The sequence below is a fragment of the Salmo salar genome, chromosome 11 (assembly GCF_965601325.2).
Source record: "Salmo salar chromosome 11, fSalSal1, whole genome shotgun sequence".
In the NCBI taxonomy this organism is placed as follows: domain Eukaryota; kingdom Metazoa; phylum Chordata; class Actinopteri; order Salmoniformes; family Salmonidae; genus Salmo; species Salmo salar.
Genome location: NC_138301.1, coordinates 117,805,109 through 117,818,382, shown reverse-complemented (window position 1 = coordinate 117,818,382; position 13,274 = coordinate 117,805,109). Strand labels below are relative to the sequence as shown.

At 47.6% G+C, this 13,274-nt stretch overlaps 1 protein-coding gene across 2 annotated transcripts; it reads left to right on the top strand.

Moving 5' to 3' along the window:
• The first annotated feature begins 836 nt into the window (after positions 1–836).
• sparta (spartin a) lies at positions 837–13,208 on the top strand. Of its 2 annotated transcripts, none has more exons than XM_082958306.1 (8): positions 837–1,062; positions 2,399–3,256; positions 6,957–7,151; positions 9,232–9,382; positions 9,482–9,676; positions 9,821–9,979; positions 10,164–10,254; positions 11,098–11,707. In XM_082958306.1, exons 2-8 carry the CDS (start codon positions 2,420–2,422, stop codon positions 11,138–11,140), a joined length of 1,671 nt encoding a protein of 556 aa, XP_082814432.1. In that variant the 5' UTR covers positions 837–1,062; positions 2,399–2,419; the 3' UTR covers positions 11,141–11,707. The 2 variants fall into 2 exon arrangements, with proteins under 2 accessions (XP_082814432.1, XP_013985228.3); XM_014129753.3 differs by lacking the exon at positions 11,098–11,707 and adding an exon at positions 12,257–13,208 and having other exon boundaries at positions 841–1,062.
• Positions 13,209–13,274: the final 66 nt, after the last annotated feature.

Sequence of the window (13,274 nt, the reverse complement as noted above, 5' to 3'; positions counted from 1 at the left end):
TCTAACACAGTACACTGCAGCCTAAACATCAGCCCTGGTCTAACACAGTACACTGCAGCCTAAACATCAGCCCTGGTCTAATACTCCACACTGCAGCCTAAACATCAGCCCTGGTCTAATACTCCACACTGCAGCCTAAACATCAGCCCTGGTCTAATACTCCACACTGTAGCCTAAACATCAGCCCTGGTCTAACTCACCACTCTGCAGCCTAAACATCAGCCCTGCTCTAATACTCCACACTGCAGCCTAAACATCAGCCCTGGTTTAATACTCCACACTGCAGCCTAAACATCAGCCCTGGTTTAATACTCCACTCTGCAGCCTAAACATCAGCCCTGGTCTAACACAGTACACTGCAGTTACTGCTAACATTTTCTCCTGAACACAATACAATAGAGTCAGGATACTTGTCTACATTATTAAGAATGTATTTAATGTGGCAAAAAAAATGACATTAACTCATTTTCGACCAAATGAGCAGTTACTGCCTTTTTGCTTGGTAGGGCAGAGCAGCCTTCTAGTGTCAATAACACATATATGCTGACTTTTTAATGTAGGCTATATAGAGACAACACTAATCATTGGTCATGGAGAAGTCATGAAATTCCATCTGTCAAAATGTTTATGAACCCTTTTAACAGGGAATAATCAGACGTTTCTATAGTATAATGTCATTTGGGAATTTGTGTGTGAATATAGTGTAATGGACCTTTTTCATCCCAAGTCAAGCATTAGTGTTAGACATAAGGTCAGCAGTGTGGTTAAGGTCAGGGTTAAGGTTAGGGTTAAGTTTTAAATCAGATATAATTGTATAAATAGGCGGGGTTTAGGACTTTGTGGCTGTGGTAACTAGTGACGACCCTCAACCTGTCAGAGTTTCGCCACTGTCAGATGTGCGTCTCTTTGGGGACAGCGAGACACAGCAGGATAAGCGCACGTTGATCCGAGAAAGAAAAACGTATTTTTGATAAATGGCTACAATGTTACTTCTTATAAAGTAACATTTTCGTCTTATTTACATTTCTGGAGTAGTTTGAAAACACGGGTTTGCCGCTAAAGGTAGGTTTATTTGAGGTTCGGTTTGTGTGCGACTGTCGGTAAAGTTGAGTAGTTACGTAGACAACAGTAGCCTACTCAGTCGTTATTTGACCGTAAGAAAACAGCAGTTTTTTTTGTCAAAATGACAAGAACTAGTCTACTATTCAAGAGTTTATTATTGTTGAAAGAAACATCACGCTTTAAAAACATCTGTTGAATGTTGTCATACAGGTGGAACCAGCCAGACAAACCCCCTAAACGCATAGCTGAGAGATTTTGGAGGAAAAAGCTGTCACGATTACTTCCTTAACAATTTTCAACTGTAATGTCTAGTGATAATACCTAATAAAGTGTTGCATGTGTTGGATTGTTTTTATTTTAATATCAAATTAGAGATTTGAATATTGTGTGGTTTTAATGGCACCTAATGTCATTCTCTTTGGGAGTGTATTTGACAACCGGTTTCACCAACATGGTCTCAGAGCATTTCGTATTATTTTGTATGTAAAAACCCAATTGACTCCATTTAGAATGACATGTTGAGTTTCATATGGTACAGTAGGTATTCATTTGTGGATATCCATCACCCATTTCGTATGATATGTTACAAATTACAATTCGTATTAAATGTCCTGAATTTGTAAAACGTTCAATATGTTACAAGTTTTCAAAATGTATGATATGTTACGAATGCTAACTAAGTGGCTAACGTTAGCTAGGCTAGGGGTTAAGTGTAGGAGTTAGGTTAGGGGAAGGGTTAACTAAAATGGTTTAGGTTAGGGCAAGGGTTAACTAACGTGCAAAGTAGCTAAAAATTAATCAATAGTTGAAAGTTGGTAAAGTTGTCCGTAATGACATTCGGACTCGCAACCTTTGGCTTACTAGACGTTTGCGTTATATGCCCACCCATCTACCCCGACAAACCACCCTACTTTCATTTTTGCCTTAATAAGTAACCATCTGTCTTGTGTAACCATACCAAACATAACATATCATTCTAATTTGAGTGTTCCGGATTTACTTTTAAATATGCTACGTCTAGTCTATGAGACCAGGCTGGTTTCACAGAGGTACAAAATAGTAATTGTGACAATTGGCCTTCTTATTGATTTCGTTCTTCTCTTTCCCTCACCTATCCCCCTCTTCTCTCCCCTTCTAATTTCCCCCTCTCCATCCTCCCCTCCTTCGCCCTCATCTCACCAACTCTTATCTTTTTTTATCTCCTCTTTTCTCACATTGCGCTGTCTTCCCTCCCATGTTTCTCCTCACATCCTTGTCTCATCCTTTTCTCCCCCCTCTCATTTCCCCTCTTCTCCTCACTTCCTCTCCTCATCCTCCTCTCCTCTCCTCTGTCTAGATCTCCAGCCTGCAGTAAGACATGTCGTTGGCAGAGCCAGCAGAGTTGCTGCTGATAAGGGACCAGTATGACCGTGCATTGGAGTGTCTGACCAGGGGCCTGGCGGCTGACCAGGCAGGACAGGGGCCCCAGGCCCTGGAGCTGTACAGGAGGGGCCGGCAGCACCTAACCCTGGGCCTGGAGGTCCCTACCAGGGGGCCACAGAACCAGGGAGCCCCCTGGGACACGGCCAGGCAGTTGCAGCAGAAGATGAGGGAGACTCTAACTAACATCAGCACCCGACTAGCTAACATGGAGACAGCAGGGGTGGGGACGGCGGGCCAGGGAGGGCCAGCATTGGTGGATCTAGTGGATCTCTCTGCCCAGTGCCTCTACCCCACCCTGGGGCCATTGGTGCCACCTATGCCGCTGCCTGATTCCTCCAACCCCCTCCCCCATCTCTACCCCACACTGGCACCCAGGGCTACCCCAACAGACAGCCTCTCTGCCGGGGCTACAGGCACCACCATGGCCCCCTCCCTGCCCATCCTCCCTTCCCTGCCCCTGGGGCTCCCAGGAGAGCAGCCCCCAGCCTACACCCCCCAGCCCACCGACGGGCACCACAGCCTGGCTTATAGCCCAGCCGGAGGAGTGGGTCTGGGGCTGGGGGGGCAGAGGGTGGGGGGACCGCCACAGCCCGACGGAGGTGTAGGGGGGGACGGAGAGGAGCTTCTGTTCCTCCCTCGGGGGGTGCAGATGTTTTTCGTGTCGTCGGATGGCCAGGTGAGCGCCCCATCGTACCCGGGTTATCTACGCGTCATCAGGTTCAGCAGCCACCTCAAAGACATGGCCAACGGAGGAGCATCAGCCTTCCTACACGTAAGGAAACAACTGGGGGGTTGTATAAGAGAGAGGGGTGAGGGTTGGTGTTGGCGTGTGTGTGTGTTTAAAATACCAATAGAAAATAGTATATTGTCTCCAACACACCTGTCGTATTACCAGGTGCATGGAGAGTAACTGCATAATGAATTGAAAAGAAAGGGTGGTTGTGGCAGCTGAGGTAGTTTCATCTAACTGTTTTACGCTGGTCGGGGTTGTCTGGATTCAGTCTTGTTCAGGGTTGTGTTCATTAGGCACCAATGGTCTGAAACCTCATATTTGTACGTTTTCAAAAAGTTTTGCTACGTTGTGCCCTACTGAACATGCCCCAGATCTCTGTCTCCAGATAAGATCTGTTGTTTACAGATGAAGTTGTTTCCCCTGTCTCAGAACTATCACAATCATAGACCATATCTTATTCCAGATGAGTGAGACTAACCTGAGTGTAGCCATATCTCTTTATTCAGGATTAGTGAGACGGATGGCAGATGCCATAGATTGATACCGTGTAAACCCAGTGCTCAAGCATTTCGTACAGACAGACAGACACACACAGACAGACACACAGACAGACAGACAGACAGACAGACAGGTGGGATGGTCTACCATAGTTTTATTGTCATGTGTTGTTTTACAAGCCATAGCAGTATAGCACCCCAGGAGCAAATTAGTGATAAGGGCCTTGCTCAAAGGCACGTCGACATATTCTCCACCTTGTCTACTTGGGTATTAAAACCAGCGACCTTTCAGTTACTGGCCCAACCCTCTAACCGCTAGGCAACCTGCCGTCCGTATTCTCTTTGTTTGGTGTTGCTATGACCACGAAGAATTCCCAGACCTAAATGGAATTCTAGAATTCTCCCCCAGTGGTGAGGTCACAATGCATGCAACTCCATTAGGCAGATGAGAGGAGGATGGTGGGAGATTCTGCTGAATGAGAAGTCTTTCTAGTCCTGATGATGGTGATGTTCCACTCGTGGAACCAATTACAGAGTAAAAACTATTGGTCGCTAAATCCCAGGGGAATTACGGACCTTGTAAAAAAAAAAAAAAGCTGTTGGTCACTAAATCTGGCTACAAGGACCACGTAAAAACATACACAACCAGTCAAAAGTTTGGACACACCTACTCAAGGGTTTTTCTTTATTTGTACTATTTTCTACATTGTAGAACAGCTTTGCACACTCTTGGCACTCTCTCAACCAGCTTCATGAGGAAGTCACCTGGAATTAGGATAGTGTGTGTGTGTTACTCACCTGGAGTTCCCACATATGCTGAGCACTTGTTGGCATGCTTTTCCTTCACTCTGTGGTCCAACTCATGCTAAACCATCTCAATTGGTTTGAGGTCAGGTGATTGTAGAGGCCAGATCATCTGATGCAGCACTCCATCACTCTCCTTATTGGTCAAATAGTCCTTACACAGCCTGGAGGTGTGTTTTGTGTCCTTGTCCTGTTGAAAAACAGATTATAGTCCCATTAAGCGCAAACCAGATGGGATGGCATAACACTGCAGAATGCTGTGGTAGCCATGCTGGTTAAGTGTGACTTGAATTCTAAATAAATCACTGACAGTGTCAACAGCAAAGCACCATCACACCTCCTCCGTGCTTAACGGTGGGAACCACACATGCGGAGATCATCCGTTCACCCACACCACATCTCACAAAGACACGGCAGTTGGAACCAAAAATCTCAAATTTGGACTCGGACCAAAGGACGGATCTGCAACGGTCTAACGTACATTGCTCGTGTTTCTTGGCCCAAACAAGTCTCTTCTTCTTATTGGTGTCCTTTAGTAGTGCTTTCTTTGCAGCAATTTGACCATGAAGGCCTGATTCACACAGTCTCCTCTGAACAGTTGATGTTGAGATGTGTATGTTACTTGAACTCTGTGAAGCATTTATTTGGGCTGCGATTTCTGAGGCTGGTAACTCTAATGAACTTATCCTCTGAGGTAACTCTGGGTCTTCCTTTCCTGTGGCGGTCCTCATGAGAGCCAGTTTCATCATAGCGCTTGATGGTTTTTGCGACTGCACTTGAAGAAACTTTCAAAGTTCTTGACATTTTCTGAATTGACTGACCTTCATGTCTTAAAGAAATGATGGACTGTAATTTCTCTTTGCTTATTTGAGCTGTTCTTGCCATAATATGGACTTGGTCTTTTACCAAATAGGGCTATCTTCTGTATACCACCCCTACCTTGTCACAACACAATTGATTGGCTCAAACCCATTAAGAAGAAATTGGGAATGGCAGGGCTATGATGTGTGAGGGATAATTTTAAGGTAGTCTGAGTAGACAAACTAACATGACTTAAGGGAAACTGAAGGGACTGTGAGGGGAAGTTAGGTAGCGAGGAGAAGAGCAACCCTACTCCACTTGCAACATCAAACCAAAGTTTTACTTGGGTAAACGACAACATTGAATTTTAGAAAGGAATGGATGGCTCTGATTGTGGAGCTGGTGATTGGTCTAAAGAGACAAAGGAATAGACTTCAGAGAGATGTGTGTCAATACACTACATTAATTACCGTGCCTCTTTGACTGGCTGGAAAAATACTAAATAGGTCATTTGCTCAATAACACCACATGATTGCAACGGTACAGACTCATTCCAGAGCCCAAATGTACTGCTGTGTCAGCAATGTTTTTAGTCCATCTATCAAAGATGATCCTGAACTTTCGTTAGTGTTTATTGATCTTGTGTGAGGACTGAGCTGGGGCAAGACTAGCCTGCTTGCCTTCGGCAGACAGACAGTTGGAAGTTTGATTCCTTTGTTGTCCCAGCATCACACAGCTGACTCAAATAATCAAAGCTTGATGATGAGTAGGTTACTTGAATCAGCTGTTTAGTGTGAGGACAGAAACCACAACGTGCACCTGGGGGCAGGACCGACTTTGTGGAAACCCTGACCTATAGTGCACTACTTTTGTATAGGGCTCTGGTCTAAAGTACTGCACTACTTTTGTATAGGGCTCTGGTCTAAAGTAGTGCACTACTTTTGTGTAGGGCTCTGGTCTAAAGTAGTGCACTACTTTTGTATAGGGCTCTGGTCTAAAGTAGTGCACTACTTTTGTATAGGGCTCTGGTCTAAAGTAGTGCACTATTTTTTTATTTTATTTTACCTCTATTTAAATAGGCAAGTCAGTTAAGAACAAATTATTATTTACAATGACGGCCTAGGAACAGTGGGTTAACTGCCTTGTTCAGGGGCAGAATGACAGATTTTTACCTTGTCAGCTCGGGGATTCGATCTTGCAACCTTTCAGTTACTAGTCCAACACTCTAACCCTTTATAGGGAATAGGGTGCCATTTGGGATGTGACCTAGTCAGACGTGCTAAACCCAGGCATGCGTGTTGACTGGCCTGTGGTGTCTAACTCTAACCCTGTTGTATTCTGGGTAGCTTAGTGTCCCAGCAGTACAATAGGGCCCGTTAACAGATGACTGTGCTGTTATGTTGCTGGCTATGGTAATGTACCATGGCTAGGGTCTGAACGAACAAATAGCAGTTTCCCAGCCCTGACCATGCCAACTGCCAACCCGTAATATAGTCTACATACTGTATGCCGTACATGTTGTTTTGGTAGCCACAGTGTTGTACCCTGGCGAGGGTCACCACTGAATACCTCTGGCATACACACTGTAATCCTAGTAACCCCAGTGCTCCTTCCTAACGTGTGTGTGTGTATTGCAGGTGTGTGACTGGCTGTACCCCCTAACTCCAGACACCCCAGTGCTACTGTCTACCTCTGGGATCTTTATGTTTCCTGACACCATGGCAGGGATACCTGGGTCCTACGTAGGGGTGGTGCTGTCCTCAGAACTGCCTGCAGCAGACAGACATGCCTTTCAGGACCTCCTCTCACAACTCACTGAGCTACGGGTACAGGTGAGGTTATACACACACACAAAGTAACACACACACACACAAAGTAACACACACACACACACACACACAAAGTAACACACACACACACACAAAGTAACACACACACACACACACACACAAAGTAACACACACACACACACACACACAAAGTAACACACACACACACACACACACAAAGTAACACACACACACACACATACACACAAAGTAACACACACACACACACACACACACAAAGTAACACACACACACACACACACACACACACACACACACACACACACAAAGTAACACACACACACACACACACAAAGTAACACACACACACACACACACACACACAGTAACACACTCTCACAGCCAGCTCCTAGCTTGTCAGTGATACACCAGTAGCAGTAACAGTAAAGCATTCTGAACTACAACAGTGTTCTACTGGGGAGGACTAGAGCTGGCTGACTGAACTACAACAGTGTTCTACTGGGGAGGACTAGAGCTGGCTGACTGAACTACAACAGTGTTCTACTGGGGAGGACTAGAGCTGGCTGACTGAACTACAACAGTGTTCTACTGGGGAGGACTAGAGCTGGCTGGCTGAACTACAACAGTGTTCTACTGGGGAGGACTAGAGCTGGCTGGCTGAACTACAACAGTGTTCTACTGGGGAGGACTAGAGCTGGCTGGCTGAACTACAACAGTGTTCTACTGGGGAGGACTAGAGCTGGCTGACTGAACTACAACAGTGTTCTTCTACTGGGGAGGACTAGAGCTGGCTGAACTACAACAGTGTTCTTCTACTGGGGAGGACTAGAGCTGGCTGAACTACAACAGTGTTCTACTGGGGAGGACTAGAGCTGGCTGGCTGAACTACAACAGTGTTCTACTGGGGAGGACTAGAGCTGGCTGACTGAACTACAACAGTGTTCTTCTGGGGAGGACTAGAGCTGACTGGAATCTGTGGGATCAATGTCCTCAATGTCCCCATACAAATTTTTCAAAGGCTGCAATTCAAAGGAAATCCACCACATTAGCAATGCTTACGCAGTGTCTTTGTTCACAAATTACTGGGGGGGTTGGGATGGGCTGGGGTTGGAATGGGCTGGGCTGGAGTGGGGTGGGGTTGGGCTGGGGTTGGAATGGGCTGGGGTGGGGGTTGGAATGGGCTGGAGTGGGGTTGGAATGGGCTGGGGTGGGATTGGAATGGGCTGGGCTGGAGTGGGGTTGGAATGGGCTGGGGTGGGATTGGAATGGGGTGGGATTAGAATGGGCTGGGCTGGAGTGAGGTTGGGTTGGGGTGGGGTTGGAATGGGCTGGGGTGGAGTGGGGTTGGAATGGGCTGGGCTGGGGTGGGATTGGAATGGGGTGGGATTGGAATGGGTTGGAATGGGCTGGGTTGGGTTGGGGTTGGAATGGGCTGGGTTGGGTTGGGGTTGGAATGGTCTGGGTTGGAATGGGCTGGGTTGGGGTTGGAATGGGCTGGGTTGGGGTTGGAATGGGCTGGGCTGGGTTGGAATGGGTTGGGGTTGGAATGGGCTGGGCTGGGCTGGGTTGGAATGGGGTGGGATTGGAATGGGTTGGAATGGGCTGGGTTGGGTTGGGGTTGGAATGGGCTGGGTTGGGTTGGGGTTGGAATGGTCTGGGTTGGAATGGGCTGGGTTGGGGTTGGAATGGGCTGGGTTGGAATGGGCTGGGTTGGGGTTGGAATGGGCTGGGCTGGGTTGGAATGGGTTGGGGTTGGAATGGGCTGGGCTGGGCTGGGTTGGAATGGGCTGGGTTGGAATGGGCTGGGCTGGGTTGGAATGGGTTGGAATGGGCTGGGTTGGAATGGGCTGGGTTGGAATGGGCTGGGCTGGGTTGGAATGGGCTGGGTTGGAATGAGCTGGGTTGGAATGGGCTGGGCTGGGTTGGAATGGGCTGGGGGGGTGGGGTTGGAATGGGCTGGGCTAGGAAGTCCTAGATCAGCACTCTGAGATGCTTTATGGACGCCGGCCCAGGTCAGGTGGTGATCCATGAGCAGGACAAACTTCTGCTCTACATACTAAAGGCTGATATCTATTCCATGACCTCATTTTCTGTCTGTTAGGCTCCAGAGGAGGGGGCAGGGTCAGAGATCATGAACCTGAGTGAGAAGGTTCCCATTGATCCCCCTGTGGAGGGGGCGGGAGCAGGGACAGGGGAGGAAGAACTCCCCCTACCTGAATGGAGCGAGAAGATGTCCCAAGGCATCCTGGCAGGTATGGGTGTGGGTGTGTGTGTGTGTGTGTGTGTGTGTAGGTGTGTATGTATTTGAACATGCAGTCTGTCTGTACATCCCCCCCCCCCCCCCCCTGCAGGTGCATGGTGGCTGAGTAAAGGGTTTGTGCGTGGAGCGGAGGCCACAGGTAAGGCCATCCAGAAAGGAGCGTCTAAGCTGAGAGAACACATCACCCCAGAGAATGTCCCGGCTGAGGTCAGCCCTGGTGTTACCAAGGGCCTGCACCATGCAAAACAGGCCACCGGGGGCGCTGTTCGCGTCAGTCAGTTCCTGGGTAAGGATATGGAGGAGGGTACAAAACAAACATGATATCTCTACGGGATGGAGGGGGCATATAAAGATCAGCAAAACGTGTGTGTGTGTGTGTGTGTATATGTGTACTAACACTCTTGTGAACTTGTGTTTGTGTGTTTTGCAGTTGACGGAGTGTGTACCGTAGTAGGCTGTGTGGGGGAGAAGCTGGCTCCTCATGTAAAGAAACATGGCAGTAAACTGATCCCTGAGTCCATGAAGAACACTAAAGATGGCCGCTCCAACCTGGATGGAGCTATGGTGGTGGCAGTCAGCAGCATGAAGGGTATGGAGAGAGAGAGAGACACATAGTAGCGACCTCGATCCACACACAGAACATGTTGATTATCAGAGTATTTCTGAAAGTTATTTGGATGGTAGATATGCAGATTCTGTTTATAGGCCTAGCCACATGTACTAGGCTGACCTACCTGTCTAATAATCAAACTATTCTCCTGTCTATCTCTAAGGTCTCTCCGCTATGTGGACTGGTTTGGAAACTGGAGCTAAGAACATCGGCAAGAGTGTCACCTCTGAGACGGTCATGACCGTGAAGCATAAGTAGGTCCCTCTCTTTCCTCTTTCCTCCCCCTCCTCCTTGTCCTCCTCCTCGTCCTCCCCCTCCCACTTGCCCTCTCTTCTCCTACATGTAACCATCATTAGATCTTCAATCACTCTATTTTAAGGGGCTATGCTTTCCTCTTCTCTTTGTTTCACCCCCTTTCATCATGATCTTGGTGGGTCTGGGTACCAGCTAGTGTCTTCTTTAGCCCACTAGGTGCTGTCATGATCTTGGTGGGTCTGGGTACCAGCTAGTGTCTTCTTTAGCCCACTAGGTGTTGTCATGATCTTGGTGGGTCTGGGTACCAGCTAGTGTCTTCTTTAGCCCACTAGGTGCTGTCATGATCTTGGTGGGTCTGGGTACCAGCTAGTGTCTTCTTTAGCCCACTAGGTGCTGTCATGATCTTGGTGGGTCTGGGTACCAGCTAGTGTCTTCTTTAGCCCACTAGGTGTTGTCATGATCTTGGTGGGTCTGGGTACCAGCTAGTGTCTTCTTTAGCCCACTAGGTGCTGTCATGATCTTGGTGGGTCTTGGTACCAGCTAGTGTCTTCTTTAGCCCACTAGGTGTTGTCATGATCTTGGTGGGTCTGGGTACCAGCTAGTGTCTTCTTTAGCCCACTAGGTGTTGTCATGATCTTGGTGGGTCTGGGTACCAGCTAGTGTCTTCTTTAGCCCACTAGATGCTGTCTTTGGCAAGGTAACAATGTAGTGTTGTTTATTATAGGGAGAAACACACCAGCAGGATGAATTCTTGGAGCTTTGGGGAAATAATATCTTTATTTCGTTCTTTCCACACCTCTCCTTTCCCTCCTTCCCTCTTGCCCTCTCTTCTTCTTTTCCAGATTTCGGGGTCTAGAAGGTCTTTTAGACAACCCCTCTAACTGACTGGGTAACTGACGGGTCGGGGAGTAAAGACGGAGACCTTTTGAACTGTAACCTTTTGACCTTTGTGACTGAATACTGACTGAATGCCTATGTGAATAACTCTGGTCTGGCCTGAGAACGACCCCTGATCCCTAGCCCCTAGTCCGTAACCCCTAGTACCTAACCTCCAACCCCTAGTCCCTAACTCCAGCCCCTAGTCCCTAACCCCTAGCCCATAGTCCATAGCCCCTAATCCCTACCTCCTAACCCCCGTAGGCCCCTAATGCCTAACTCCTAGCCCTAGGCACTCTTGTGTTGATCTAACCCAACATGGCTGCAGCAAATCCATTGAAAGGCTAGGTGGTGGAAGGTGTAACCATCCATCCTCATATTGCTCACACCTGTCCTCGGATCAAGGCAATGGAAGGGATTATGGGTTGTTTTCAGACAGGCAGGGGTCCTGACAGGCCTGTGTGTCTGTGTCCAGGGCAGCTAAATGCCTGTATGTATTGGGTGGTGGTGGTGACGTTCTTATGTGAAGACTCTTTCCTGCTTTGTTACTAATAAACCTAATATGAAATCAAATAACGTCAGTGTCTCTCTCTGTCCTCTCTTTCACATCTGTGTCCTATATGGCAGACTATTCCTTATATAATGTACTACTGGTGACCAGGTCCCATATCGCAGACTATTCCTTATATAATGTACTACTGGTGACCAGGTCCCATGATCCTATCTTTTCTACCATCCTCTGTCTTGGAGTTAATAATCCCTCCCTCCCTCCCTACACCTCCCTCCCTCCCTACACTTCCCTCCCTACACCTCCCTCCCTCACACCCCCCTCCCTCCCTATTCTTTTCTCCTTACCTACTCCCCCCTCCCTACTCCTCCCTCTCTCCATTCTCCCTCCTTCCCTACCCTCTCTCTCCCCACTCCCTCTCTCCCTATTCACTCTTCCCTACTCCCTACTTCCCACCCCCTCTCTCCCCACTCCCTCCCTCCCTACTCCCTCTTTTCACTACTCCTCTCTCCCTCCCTATTCCTCCCTCCCTTCTCCCTACTCTTCTCTCAACCTACTACTCCCTCCCCTCATGCCTTCCACTAAACCCACCCACTTCTACCCATCCTATGATGAAGGTACGGCGACGACGTGAGCAAAGCCACAGACACGGGCATCCAATCAGTGATCAACGTGGGCGTGGCCGCGTTCAACGTGGACAACTTGGGTATCAAGGGTGTCCTGAAGACCGCCGGAAAACAGTCGGCTAAAGCTGTAGTCAAAGAGCGAAACAATACCACGCAGGACACAGTCGGAGACCACAACCACACTGTCAACGGAGGACCAGCGGAGAAAGAGATGTGGGAGAGGAAGAAGGATGAGGAAGAGAAGAAATAGATGTCATACTCATTTATGTGGCTCTTGTCTATTTGGCCCCTATATCTTTTGGCCCCTCAGTGTGTTAATAGGCCGCTATATATTTTATCCCTTCTCTGTGTTAATAGGCCCCTATATCTTTTGGCCCCTCAGTGTGTTAATAGGCCGCTATATATTTTATCCCCTCTCTGTGTTAATAGGCCCCTATATCTTTTGGCTCCTCTGTGTTCATAGATCTGAATGGGGTAGATACTGTACATGTAAGAATCATGGTGATGGCTCCTCACTTCCTCCAGTTTGCAAAAAGGAGCTGGCATCATATTGTTTTCAATCTATCCAGACCTTTCGCTGTAGGGTGAAGTTTCCCCTAAAAGCTGATCTTGGGTGCAGTTTTGTATTTCCCCCCCCCCCCCCCCCTCGATGGTGAAGCTGGTCTTAGATCTGTACATAGGGGATATTTCAGACCAGTGAACACTGAAGTGCTCACACGGAACCTGTCCATTGTGTTCCATCTCACCTTACTGTATGTAGCCTACTTAACTGTTCATTCCTCTGAATGTTGGAGTAATATTAAATGAAGGATATTGTTTCATAGAATGTGTAATATATAAATATTTTGTATCTGTGCCAAAATATACCAATATATCTATGACACTGTTGTTGATTTTTCTCTGTGCGGTTTGTAATTAAACTGTCTATTTTAATATCCAGTCATTTGTTGTGAAAGGATTTTCTGTGTTTTTTTGTTTGTTTTTTTGCTTCATGCCCTTGATTGTCAGA